Source organism: Barbus barbus, assembly GCF_936440315.1.
Source record: "Barbus barbus genome assembly, chromosome: 7".
Taxonomy (NCBI): Eukaryota; Metazoa; Chordata; class Actinopteri; order Cypriniformes; family Cyprinidae; genus Barbus; species Barbus barbus.
In genome coordinates, this window is record NC_136735.1 from 18639380 (window position 1) to 18653817 (window position 14438).

At 41.4% G+C, this 14438-nt stretch overlaps 1 protein-coding gene across 1 annotated transcript; it reads right to left on the minus strand.

The window, feature by feature from the left end:
* Positions 1 to 6702: 6702 nt before the first annotated feature.
* Positions 6703 to 11769, minus strand: LOC306872395 (alpha-internexin-like). Its single transcript, XM_079420923.1, has 3 exons — positions 10721 to 11769; positions 9745 to 9869; positions 6703 to 9496 (listed from the first exon to the last, which is right to left on the minus strand). Exons 1-3 carry the CDS (start codon positions 11756 to 11758, stop codon positions 9241 to 9243), a joined length of 1419 nt encoding a protein of 472 aa, XP_079277049.1. The 5' UTR covers positions 11759 to 11769; the 3' UTR covers positions 6703 to 9240.
* Positions 11770 to 14438: the final 2669 nt, after the last annotated feature.

Consider the following 14438-nt stretch of genomic DNA (forward strand, 5'->3'; position numbering starts at 1 on the left):
ATATTTGAAACAATCACACCGGGGTGATTAGATCGTTCAGTGCGTTATATCATCAGCTGCTAAATTCAAATCTGCGTTGGCTGGCTGGCTCTGAGCCAGAGTTTTTACAACATTGCGCATTATAACCAATCACACACGATTCTGTTGAGCTTATGAATGCAATGACCAATCAGAAGCGTTCAGATGAGTCATCGCTAAAATGCCGGTGTTTTCTTCACTTGCTGGCTGACTGAATACCTTTCTGGCGAATTCTCTCGTTAGAAACAAAAGATACTCATTTCACAGTGTAAACAGCTTCAGTGATTTTAATGGGACTTTTTGAGAGTGCTTGAGCTCTAGACTGTCATTAAAAATGTTCTTTAATAATGTAAATGTTCTTTGCTCTTTTTCTGTACAATTAAGTGTTAGGATAAGTAGCCTAACTTACAATGTTTTTAATATTCACAATAAATATGAAGTTATTCGTATTAAAAATATGTTATGACTTAAATAAACAGACAGGTTTTTATGCATAGTTAATAGACTACATTATTAGACTACTTTGGCCATCATAATCTAGGTGACAGTCGAGATATTTCAAGAGTTAATGCATAATTATAGTTCATAGTTAATGTGTATAGTTCATAGTTAATGCATAGTTAATCCCCCCCACCCCCACCTGTGCCTCCTAAAAAATAATGAGTGCATGATGCCCCTGTTGCTAAGTACTTCATTTGGACAACTTTAAAGGCAATTTTCTCAATATTTTGATTCCAGATATTCAAATAGTTATATCTCGGCCAAATATTATCCGATCCTAACAAACCGTACCTCAATGAAAAGCTTATTTATTCAGCTTTCAGGTATAACTCTCAATTTTTTAAAAAATGTACCCTTATAACTGGTTTTGTGGTCCAGGCCTCCAGGGTCACAATTATGCATACTAACGTGTCCTTTGGTCAGATGTGACAAAACTAGAGTTCTTTGGCCACAGTGATGTTGCCTATGCTTGGATAAAGGAGGCAGAGGTGCTCAACCCAAAGAACACCGTTCCAACAGTGAAATATGGAAGTGGGAGTATAATGCTGTGGGGATGTTTCAGTGTGTTTGGAACTGGGAATCTTGTCAGCATCAAATGAATCACGAAAAAGGAATACTACGTGAAGATTTTGAAAGACAACCTCAGGCAATCTGCAACAAAACTTGGTTTGGGTCGTCGTTTTGTCTTCCAGCATGATAACGACCCAAAGCATACTTCATTTCTGGTGAAGAACTACCTCCAAATGAGCAAAGTGAACATCCTTGACTTGACTTTTTTATTCTTGGTTAAAATGTTGTTTCTATTTGTATTACAAACACTCCAAGCTTCCTAATTAAACTATTATGTTTAGAAATGCAGTGTTGAAAAAAAAAAATTCTCTCTGTTAAACAGCACTTGGGAATTATTTGAAAAATAATGAAATATTTCATAGGGGCTAATAATTTTGTCTTCAGCTGTATATAGGCTCACTAAACACTGGGCAAATGGGTTTTTCATCAAACCCTCTCATTAATTATTGCACATGAGACTGTTAGCATTCCTCCTCCGCTCTAATCGTTAGTTGAAAAGAGTAAGCTATAATTCATAGACATAAACATTTAATACACCTTGGAAATCAAGTTAAGTACTTTGTATTAGCTGCTGGCTATATCAATAACATTACATCCTCCACACACTGCAAATAGTGATAACCTGTACTTGTTACCTTAACAATATTTTTATACTTGATTTAACCTGTATATTTAGGTAGATTCAGTGAATAACATTTAATATTATTACACAGCCACTCTATTTTCTATTTTTAAATAAAAAAAATATTATTTACTAAAGCCAGCTCATAATGCAGGGTTTCTGCAGGTTTTATGAATTTCAATTTAAGTCTTTATTAAGACCAAGTAAAGAATTTTTCAAGTAAAAATGTTTTATCTGTTAAGTTTTAGTTACCTATAATAATCTTGACACTAGAATAATAAATAATAACTTTTACTGTACCTTCTAGGGCTGGGCATTATGTAAAGCATATCTTAACAATAAACGCCTTAATATCGCGATATTGCCATACACTTTTACTATAGTAAAACCACGGTTAATTTTCTTAAGGGATTTGTATTTGTGTATACTTTCTTTCTTTCTTTCTTTCTTTGTATAACTGTAGGCCTACTGCCTTAATGGTTTGATGTTTTGTACTGTTTAGTAAAAAGAAATCAGAAAAAATAGCGAACCCACACCGAAGTCCTGATCTGAATCAAATGATTTGCCAACCCGTGAATAACATTTCACGAACCATCACTTCAGATCAGGACTCAGAGAGCAGATCGCAAATTATTCAATTTGCAAAATGATTCGCAAACCTGCTCTAACGTTCCAATCTAAGTAAAATTATTTGTGAACCGCAAATAATGATTTGCGAACCATCATTTCAGATCATTCTGAATTTTCGAATCATTCCATTCGCGGAATAATCCGCAAACCCACTCCGAGTCCCGATCTAAATAAAATGATTTGTGAACCCGCTCCGAATCAAAGGATTCGCGAACGCACACCAAAATCCTGATCTGAATCAAATGATTTGTGAACCTGTGAATACTAAATATTGAATACCATTTAGACTTGAATAAAACCAGTTATGGATAGTTATACAGGTTACCTTTTTTTCAGTGCACTTACCTCAAGAAATGTACAACCCGAATTCCCGAAATGTTGGGACATTTTTTAAACTTGAATAAAATGAAGACTAAAAGATTTTCAAATCACATGAGCCAATATTTTATTCACAATATAACATAGATAACATAACAAATGTTTAAACAGAGAAATTGTACACTTTTTGAGCTCATTTCAAATTTGATGCCTGCTACAGGTGTCAAAAAAGTCGGCACGGGGGCAACAACAGGCTGAAAAGCAAGAAAGTTTGAAAAGATTCAGCTGGGAGAACATCTAGCAACTACTTAAGTTAATTGACATCAGGTCTGTAACATGATTAGCTATAAAAGGGATGTCTTAGAGAAGCAGAGTCTCTCAGAAATAAAGATGGGCAGAGGCTCTCCAATCTATGAAAGAGTATATAAAAAGATTGCGGAATACTTTAAAAACAATGTTCGTCATTGTCAAATTGCAAAGGCTTTGCACAGAACAGGCAGGTTGTGATGAGTGACAGAGCAGAATAAGAATGGAGCAAAGTGTAGATGCACTATCCTTGAAGGACGTTTAACTAATTTTGTTTATATTTAGCTTAGCCTGTAATTTTAAATGACAGATGTCATATTTATTTTTTTTCTCTGCAAAACGTTTCCTATTGTGTTAACAGCAATATGTAAAACGAATTTAGTATTTTGACAAGACAAATAAAAATAGATAATAGTCTATTTTTGTACAACCTACAATTTATTTTTCTCTGCAACACATTTTCCTATTGTGTTGTAAATGTTAAACGAATTGTATCCTGACAAGACGAATAAAAACAAGAAATACAATTTTTTTACTTTTTCTTTTTTTTTCTGTGACACTTACCTATTGTGTTGGCAGCAAATGTTAAACGAATTTTGTGTCTTAAGACACAATGTTTGTGTAACATTTTGCTGTCAGTAAATTCAAAACTCTTGACAAATAAATTGACAAATACAATTTTGTGCAGACTACACTTTTATTTGTTGGCCTATCTCTCTTTCTTTCAGTAGCATAAATTTAAATGTGAGATTCTGGAAACGGAATCTAAATTTAGCGGGAACGGTCGGGTCAGGAAGAAATGTATTCTAAGCGGACAGCGGGTGAACAAAGAGTGAATATATAGTGGGAGAGGGTGGGTGCAGGATATAAGCGGGTAGGAGCGGGACTAAAATATCGACCTCTACACTGCATCACTCATTGGCATGATTCTGTCATTGACATTACTAAATGGGCCCAGGGATACTTCCAGAAACCACAATCCGCCGTCCCATCTGCAGATGCCAACTAAATCTCTATCATGCAAAAAGGAAGCCATATGTGAAGATGGTCCAGAAGCACCATTTAAAATGCTCATTTGAAATGGACTGTTTCAAAGTGGAAAAGTGTTCTGTCAGACGAGTACAAATTTGACATTCTTGTTGTAAAGCATGGAGGCCGTGTCTGTCAGGATTGTGGACTGTCTTGTGTGTGTTTTGCTCCCCATGTGTTCCCTGTGACCCAGTTTTTCCCTCATGTTGATTGTGTTAATTTGATTCCAGGTGTGTCGCATCATCTTCCCCAATTATCCTGTGTTTATAAGCCCCAGTCCTTTCAGTTAGTGTTTGTCGGTTCTAAACGTCATTACAACTGTTCCTGTGTCTCCTACATGTGTGGACTATTAAAAACTCCCGTGTTTTGAAGCACTCCTCGCTCCCTCGTTCCTTGCTCCGTGCTCCCTGGCAAAGTGTGACAGAAGAACCGACCGAAACAGTTACCTCTACGTCTACCCTCCGTTTTGTTTTCCGTTTTCCCTCAGTGTGTTTTTTTCCGTAGTGTTCCCTTATACCTTCCTTCACCCCGAATTCCTCCTCTTCCTGCTGGAGCAGGGGGAGCATTCACTCGAGGACCATACCAGACTGTTTGTGGCCATCGCGGAACTCACCAGCTACCCGGACGACACGCTCTGCTCATTCTATAACGCAAGCCTCAACACAGCGCTGTTGTCCGAGGATGGTCCTCGAGCGGAGTTCGCCGCCTTCGTGGAGTGGACTCTGGCGAAAAACGGATCGCCCCTCACAGTCTCCCAAGAAGATGATCTCGCCAGATCCACTCCAGACCCAGAGCCCAGCCCACCATCTCGCCGCGGTGCAGAGCATCAGCCCGAGCCCACCGATGACGGAGAGCCATTTCCCGCCGCGATGTGTGATGAGCAAGCCGTGGACAGTGTGAGCGCGTAGTAGAGCTCCGCCCCCTGCACCACGGCTGAGGGTGAGCTGAGGATAGATCTGGGACTGCTGGACAGAGAGGGGTTGTCCGATCCTCCAGTGCCTGCTCCTCGAATGTGCCCCCCAGTGCCCGCTCCTCGAAAATGCCCACCCTCCCACCTGCTCCTGTCTCCCCCACCGCTGTCGACTGGCAGCCCCCCATTCGCCCTGAGCCCCCTATCTGTATGGTGCAAGCCCCGTGGGTCTGCCATACTCCAGCGTCACCGGGGCTGGAGTATCCCTCACCTCCGCCTCCAGCCTCCGAGGCCCAGACTCTGCCTTGGCCCGTAGACCCAGTGGCTCCACCTCGACTCCTAGCTCCCTCACCTCCACCGTCACCCATCGATCCACCAGCTCCACCGGGCTCCCTCGTCCCTCCGGCTCCGCCTTGGTCGGGCGTCGATCCGCCATCGTCTCAGGACTCCTCTCCTCTGGCTGCGCCTCGTCGCTCCGTCCCACCAGCTCCGTTGGGCTCCTTCCTCCCTTCAGCTCCACCTGGGTCCTCAGTTGCTCCAGGTCTCCGCCTCGGTCACCAGAGCCCTCGGCTCCACCCTGGCCCCCTGTATCCTCGGCATCCCCCTGGCTCGTTGGCTCTCCGTCTCTGCCTCGGGCTCCTCCACCACATGCTCCGCCGCCATTGGTAGCCCCCCCTGGAGTCGGTGGCCATCCCTCCTCCATGGCTCCTCCCTCCGTCGGCTCCACCGTGGGCCATCTTCACGGCTGTGGCCTGGGTCCAGCTGTGCGCCTCCTGCTCCGGGTCCCTCCTGTCTCTTCCCTGGCTCCTCCCTCCTTCGTCGCCTCCCTGGTCTCTGTCTGCCGGCCCCCTCCCGGGTGTCCGTCCTCCTCCTGAGTCTCCTCCTTAGTTCCCGCCCGCCCCTCCCCTTTGGATGTTACTACGGTGCGAGGACGCACCTTCTGGGAGGGGGGTGAAATGTCAGGATTGTGGACTGTCTTGTGTGTGTTTTGCTCCCCATGTGTTCCCTGTGATCCAGTTTTTCCCTCATGTTGATTGTGTTAATTTGATTCCAGGTGTGTCTCGTTGTCTTCCCCAATTATCCTGTGTTTATAAGCCCCAGTCCTTTCAGTTAGTGTTTGTCGGTTCTAAACGTCATTCCAAGTGTTCCTGTGTCTCCTACGTGTGTGGACTATTAAAGACTCCCGTGTTTTGAAGTACTAGTCCTCGCTCCCTCATTCCTTGCTCCTAGTGAAGTGTGACAGTGTTCTCCAGGCTAAAGAGAAGGGAGACCTTCCAGCGTGTTATCAGCGTCTGATGGTATGGGGGTGCACAAGTGCATACGGTATGGGCAGCTTGCATGTTTTGGAAGGCACTATGAATGCTGAAAGGTATATAAAGGTTTCAGAGCAACATATACTTCCCTCCACATAACGTCTATTTCAGGCTCATGTGATTTGAAATTATTTTAGTTTTCGTTTTATTCAAATTTAAAAAACATCCCAACATTTCCAGAATACAGGTTGTAAGAGAGTAATATGTCGTCACCTTTCAGGTAGACTGGAAAGTTGGCAAAAATGATTCTTGCTCAGATTTCAAGTGACCTACCTTAATAGAAATGCATCAGCTGTTTAGTTTTAAACTAAATATTCAAATATTATGGATATTGACAGTTAATGTATTGAGTTCTACTACAAAAGTGAATTAATTGTTATAATGCTTGATACAGTCTGTCATTAATTCGGTAACAGTTTCACCAGCCATTTTGGGATAGATTTCAGAAATCAGATTATTTTTAACAAGGATAGACACATTAAGGTGGGCTTCATAATGTCAAGTCTTTATTGGTCATGTGCCATACAGCAGTAAGATAATGACTAAATAGAAATTACATCAACTACATTCAGCTCCTAAAGTTTTCAGTCATTCAGTACACAGTGGCCCCTACACACTAAATAGCAAACAAAGTCACATTCTTAGCAGAAATAACAGGTTAATGCACACCCTGCCAGATTCAGAAAGCTGCTGGTGGCTTAAGGCATTTTGTTTTTATAACCGAGAGCATTCATACATAAACAGTAGCATGTTTTAGATGGATTGTTTTGAATTGTAAAAGCGGTTGCCTTTTATGGAGGGATGTTGATTGCACATGCATTACAAAAGTTTGGCAGTGCAGGTTTGAAAATCTCCTTCTTCAAACTGGATTGTGTCACTATGCTTTCTGCAATCATCTTTTGCTCTCCCAGAATCAGCAGAGCAATCCCAAAATGTTCAGCTTTACCAGAATACCAGGCCTGAGGAGCATCTGTGTGAACGTAAAGACAAAATTCCAGATTTGCCTGACATTCCCTCACAGCTAAGCATGCCGATGTCACAGTGTTCATCGGAAAAATTAATTCCGATAAAGAAAGAAATCGATTCATCATCCATTCCCATCATATAGTATTTAAAGTGAATTAAGCCCAACTTTATCAATCTGTTCAAACTGTCTATAGAAAGAGTGCAGCAAGTCAGGCTTAACAAAGCCATGACGTAGAGGCAAGTGGTATCAAAACCTGGCAGTGTAGCAGAAGTGTTATGAAGATATTTCACTAGCATTACCTTTTAATATGTAAGTTTACCCAAGGGATTGTTGACATTGTTGACCCACGGTTAACAGACGTTCACTGTGACAGTGACTTCTTTGTATGAGAATACACTAGATTCAAGTATGATGTTTAGGTGTTTGATATGCATTGTGAATAGTTGTGCTAGTGACTGCGTTTCCACACTGTAAATGTGCTTCAGGCATCCACAAATATACAAGTAAAATTTTGAAATGTTAATGCATTTTCTAACTTCTAAGCATATACTGTTACTTTTCTTAACAAATTCATAATTTGTATCAGCCACCCAAACACAACCAATTCTGGACTCAGAAGCACCAAGGTAAACTGAACTTAATGCTGGCTCAAACAAGACCTTTCTTTCTATTTCTTGTTTCACACTCACACCATATTCTATTAACCATGTTTTTATAATGTCTTCCTAATCATTCCATATTCCTTCATTCTGACAGCTGATATGGATGAGATGCTGTTTACATACATTTAAGTGCACAGACTTGATTGGCTATAAAGTATTTGTCAGAATTTGTATTAATCACAAGCATTTAGCAGCATGTGAAAGGCTTCAGCAGTAGTGTGTAACATTTTGCTCTCAGTCTTGCCCATTGGCTGGTGTACTAATGCAGCCTTATGTACTGAGAGGAATGGCAGGCGCACCGCTATGAAAATATAGGTAAACTTCTGTTGGACCCACATACAGTCACCATGCAAACAGCAGAAACACCTCATGCAGTGAGGACTTGCTATTAGGCTCATATCCTTGTTGCTTTTATAGGATTTAAAAATGGAATCAAGAGCAGTCTTGGAGAGGAATTTGGCTGGGTGTGGTGTTTTATGCATGTCTATGCATGTCTAGTTTCAGATTTTTATTTATTTATTTTTTGGCAAGAATGCATTAGCCGAGAAGTTAACTGGAGATGCAATTCTGATGCAATGATACTCCCAGATGCCATTGTTACTAGGGCTGGCATGATTCAAAAACAACAATTACTGCTTTGCTTTCAGCTTGTACTGTAAAACAGAAAATATTATTGCAAGTCAAGTTTTGTGCTGGCTTTGCACTGCAGCACAATAAGCTACCTTCACCAAAGCTAAACACACAGACATTTCCTTAACGCAACGTGCTGAGAGAAGCCTGTTTTTAGTGCAGTTAAAAGTGGCAATAAGACTCACGGTGCAGCCCTGGAAACAGAGAATATATGCATCGAAGAGTGTGTATTGAGTAGTAAGTGGTTTGCTACAGAAAGACTGCTGCCTGTGATTGGGTGGGAGGTGAATTAAGGCCCGTTCACACCAAGAACAATAACTATAAAGATAACGATATTAGTGTCCACATCAGCGAACGATATTGTCTGTTTATTCTAAGCACTCGCACGTCTGCCATTTTAAATTCTCGAGCTCGTTATAGCAGGATGGATTCTGATTGGGTGTCAATGTTTTTATCGTTCATCAGATGGAAAAAGTCGTTCTGAAAGATTCCAACAATATGGTTTCTCTGTGCCTTTATTGTTATAGTTGTGGTGTACTCTGCTATTCTTTAATATTGAGAACGATTTTTAGAACTATATCTTTATCGTTATCTTTATAGTAATCGTCCTTGGTGTGAACGAGGCTTTAGTGGAGAATAAGTTGAAATATGCTAGATTACTCTCTGAGACCCCCTTTGTGAAGGGGGTTTGCTTGGGAAAAGGGAAAAGAAGGTAATGGTGAAGGCAGAGGGAGGAGAGGAAAAGAAAAAGAGGGTTGAGATGTTTAGTTTTTCTGGTCAGTGAGGTTCACATCTCCAGAGTCGATCTTGTCACTCTTCTTGGAGTCGTCGGACTGGGAGGAGCCTTTGCCAGGTTTGCTGCTCTGCTGATGTTTGTCATCATCATCCTTGACCTCCTTCTTTCCACTAACGCTAGAGCTGCTGTACATACGGGACTGGTAGCTATAGCTGGATACTGAGGCGGGGGTGGGGTAGCTGATCCCGGTGCTGATACGTGTCTCCTCCCCTTCCAACAGTTTCCTGAGATTGATAATACATGAGAGGATGAACAAAGAGAAGGTGGTGAGGCAGGGTGTGGTGGATTTGTGGTGTTAAACAGAATGAATAGAGAACAATTTAATACATTTCTGTATAACATCAGCTAATTCCATTAAAACAGCTCTCATGATTTTCATTTATAGGTCACAGTAATATTGACAAAGAATAGACAAAATGCACATTTCACAAGCATTCACCTTCACATATCAATAGCAAACATTGTTTATTACCTGTAAGCAGCAATCTCTATGTCAAGTGCCATCTTGACATTCAGCAGGTCTTGGTACTCCCTAAGGTGACGGCTCATCTCACTCTTAGTGGTCCTCAGCTCATTCTCCAACTGCCCAATTGTATCCTGAGTGATGTTACATGATATAGTTATGATACAAAACTGCTGCATTTAGACTGAAAATTTTGATTTGACACTAGAAATGTCTTCATACACTCTTAAAAATAAAGGATATTCGTAATTATGCAATAAAATAACCATTCTCTGTTCCCCAAAGAACAATTCTTATAAGAACCATTTTTTCTTAATGTAAAGAACTAAAATCTGATAATCCTTAAAAATCTAAAGAACCCTTTTTCCACTAAGAACCTTTTGTGGAATGGAAAGTTTTCCTGGATATTAAAGGGTATTTGTGAAACCATTGATGCCAATAAAGAACCTTTATTTTTGAAACCCTGCACAAAGAAAGAAAGAAAGAAAGAAAGAGAGAAAGAGAGAAAGAGAGAAAGAAAGAGAGAAGGAGAAAGAAAGAAATAATTTACAGTAGGTAGCTTTAAAGTAAATGCAATGATGCGCTTACATTCATTATTTAGTGGCAAGTTGTCATCATTATTTGATGGTAGCTGATTTATTAAAAGGTTTGGAAAACCTTGTGAATAGAATATCGAATATAGCCTGTTCATTTAACTGTCAAAAAGTAATTTTAGCACCATGGACAGAGCAGTAACATTCACAGTCACTTGCTGTGGTCACGCCCATTTCACGGGGCTCTTTTGTCTGCTGTCTGGTTAACAGAAGCACAAGTTTCAAACACTAGTTATTATATTTTTAAACAAAATAGATAGCGATTGGTTGTTTTAAGAAAACGCGAATATTCTCAATATTTGTGGTCATTTTAAAGAAGTGAATCTCTTTACCGACATCCATTCTTTTTAACTTAGTTGAACCCGTGTAAGATCAAAATTGAGGGAACCAACCTGGTAGCCCATGACCTCAGCGTTGTGCCTGTCCTCCATCTCATGAATCTGCCTCTCCAGCGATTCGTTGGTGCCCTTTAGGCTCTCGATCTCGATGGTCTTAGACTGCAGCTGCCTCCTGAACTCGTTGAGCTCTTCCCTGCTGGCGCGAATGACCTCGTTGCTCTTGATGGCCTGTTCGTTGAGATCGGCGAACTTGGACTTGTACCACTCTTCAGCGGAGTGCAAGTTCTTATTCGCTATGACCTCGTACTGACCGCGAATCTCCTTGAGGGCGGAGGTGAGGTCGGGTTTGGCCACTTCCATCTCCACGGACACCTGGGAAGCCTGGATCATGTTCATGAGCTCAGTGACCTCCTCCTCCTGCACCTTCCTCATAAAGTTGATCTCGTCCAGAAGGGCTTCGACCTTCTTCTCCAGGTCTAGGCGCACCATAGCGGCGTTGTCCACGTCCTTCTTGAAAGCTCTAAGCGTTTGCTCAGCCTCCTCGCGCATTCTCATCTCCTCCTCGAACTTCTCCTGGAGTTTCTGGAGGTCTTCCTCAATGTTGTCGCGCTCGAACATCATCTGGTTCTTCTCCGCGTTAAGTTCCTCGAGCTGGGAGCGCAGTTCTCGGATCTCCTGCTGGTAGAGTTCGGCCAGACGGGACGGTTCTGTCTGGCGCTGGCGCAGGGTCACGAGCTCGGCTTCCAGCACTTTGTTGTGCTGCTCCAAATTGCGAACTTTCTCGATGAACATCGCGAAACGGTCATTGAGCCCTTGCATCTGCTCCTTCTCGTTGGTGCGGATAATTTTGAACTCATTATTAAGCGCTGTGCTCTGGGTGAAGTCGAAGCTTTCCAGAGTCAAGGATGAAGATGGGAAGCCAGATCGTGTGGTGCGCTTGTAGGAGCTTGGGATGCTGGAGCGGGTCGTGGACTGGGACTTAAAGCCGCTCCGGGAGCTGCCCAGCCGGGATGGAGAGGCTGAGTAGCGGGTGGAGTCCCCGAAGAGCTTCCGGTAGGAAGAGGCGGAGTAGATGTCGGATCCGTAGCTCATCTTGGCGTTTTGAAGACAAGGAGCAGAACCCAGGCGGCGTCTCCTTTTATAGCAGGACCGTCCCAATCAATAATTTACCCGTGCTGCTCCTCGCATTCAACCTTCCTTACTGCAGATGTTTCAGGTGGACAGACCCTGAAAAAATACGACAAATAAGCTGATCTATGGGTTATTTTAACTTTTAAAGGCGCAAAGAGTGCTTTATACCTTTTTGTGTTCTGTATTTCACAGGAGACTGGGGTCGGCAGCAGCAAGCGGATGGAACTGTCCTTTTTGGCGCAGTGCTGATGTCAGCAAAATATCATAATTTACTCACTCATACACGACCACGTCACATCTGTGAAAAATACCTACTGCCACCCCACCCTTGGAAATAGCACACAACTCTGTCAAGAACACATATCATTATGATAACGTTGTATTATTATTATTATTTAGAATAAAAAGACAAAATTATAATGTAAAAACTGCGGCTGTGATGGTGTTAAAATAAAATCAAGTGACGGTGCATTACGTATGGCAGTTATATTTCACAATTCTGCACATGTAGTGATTGTTATGTTATACAGTTAAGTTATGTTAAATTTGCTATTGATCTGTTCATAAAATATGATTGTGTGAAATGCCAAATAAGTGTAATAACGAGTTAATTGGGTTCAACTGCGATGGGTGGTGCAGGGAATTCTGGGAATGCTCTTTTTTTCTGTAAAAGTATAAAGCAAGCCTAGGTTTTTTTTTTTTTCTTACTTTAGTCCGTTTTGAGTTATAAAAATATTAATGCAAAGGGAACTTTGCTTCTACACTATCTTGCCTTGGGCTAGATTCTCACATACCAAACAAAAATCACAAACAGCCTATCGTAGATTTATTTTTAAATCTAAAATTGTATCTTAGATCTATAATCCGGGAATGTAATACAGTTATAATATGTTCAATTTGTCACGACTGTAAAGGCTGTGTGAGATAGGGCTACACAGTAAATACTGTATGTCTATGAGACAGTCAGTTATACAGTGCTGCCATCTCATGGGCGCTTCTAGATCTTAACAGAATGCAGGCAAACGCACAAAGCAAGGTTTAGCCCAATTTCCATGTCCTGTGTGGCCATCAGATTCACATTCTTATTATTTTGAAACAGGAAGAAGGATCGATAAGAAGATAAGTCGAATTGTTTGCCAATCGCTAAAATGAAGAAGTTTGCTGTGTTGGTAAGTTAAAAAAAGGAAAACGTTGGTCTTTACGAAGACTTAAGACGTTGACAAATGAATGTGTGCGTCGTTTGTGTGCATGTGTATAAACAACAGTTCGGCATGCTTAGTATGTGTTTTGAAATGCACACAGGCACGCTATTAGCTAGTAGCAACTTATAAATAGGTATGTATGTGTGCGTGTGTGTTATCTAGCAAGACCAAGATACTGTGGAAGGGTTCTGTGATCAGTGTACATCATTAAAAATATCATGTGTGTGGGGCAGAGATAGATGCATATGTGAGAGGGATAAAGTGTGTTTGAGTAGGTGAGAGTGTTATGTGTTATTTAAAAAAAAGGTTATAAAAAAAAATAGCATTCAGTCAGAGTTAATTTGATGCCATACTAATCAGTGCACTATATATTTATTAGTGCACTGATTCTTACAACATAAAATGAATGCTGACTGAATGTGCAATTTTCTTTTATAACACTCATCTCTTTCACACATATAGTCTTTATATATATGTAAATATAGTATGTACTTACCTCCCCCCACACACAATACTCACACACATACATATGCTATTTTTAATGATATACACTGATCACAGTACCCCTGCACAGTAACTTGGTTGAACAACCATCATTTCACTATGAATTGCTGGATACCTCTGTGTTTGTGACAAATTACCTTTGTATTATTCTATATCAATGGAAAGATCACATAATGATTGTCAATGTTTGTTTGTCATGTTGTACAGCATTCTACGCATTTTTGGTCCTAGCCTGATGCAGAGCAGTTCTGCCGGGATGAGGGGTCCCTGCTGCAGTTTCACCAGTAAAGAAAATTACTCATTACAGTTCACTTGGAGGACCACATAAGCCATGCAGTGGTGCATGGAGGTATGGTGGGAGCATTTCTCTAGATATTGATGGATTGATTTTTGTGGTTTAAAACATTCTTGTATGTAGAATGATGAGGTAAATACTATTTAGTGGACAAATATGCCCCCCCAACACACACGTATTCTCTATTTTTAACAGGAGCGCCAAGAGGACATAAAGTGGAAGTTTGTAAGGGACATTGGTCCAGCATGGTGCTGGATACAGAGTTACCATGAGTTATTCTGTGGGGAGGTGAAAGGGCCTGCCTTACTCCAGATGGATGGTAAAAATCAACAGAATGCCATCAAAGACTACCTGGAGTTGAATCGTCTTTCTATCCATCTCTCAGGACCTGAAGTGGGACATTCACATTTACTCCATTGTTAAAAAGGCCCAGCAGAGGTTGTACTTCCTTCGCCAGCTGAGGATGTTCAACCTGCCACAGGAGCTGTTGAAACAGTTCTACTCCGCCAACATTGAATCCATCCTCTGCACTTCAATATCTGTCTGGTTCAGCTCAGCTACCAAATCTAACCTCAGAAGACTACAGAGGGTAGTCCGGACTGCTGAGCGAATCATTGGTACAACCCTCCCTTCTCTCCAA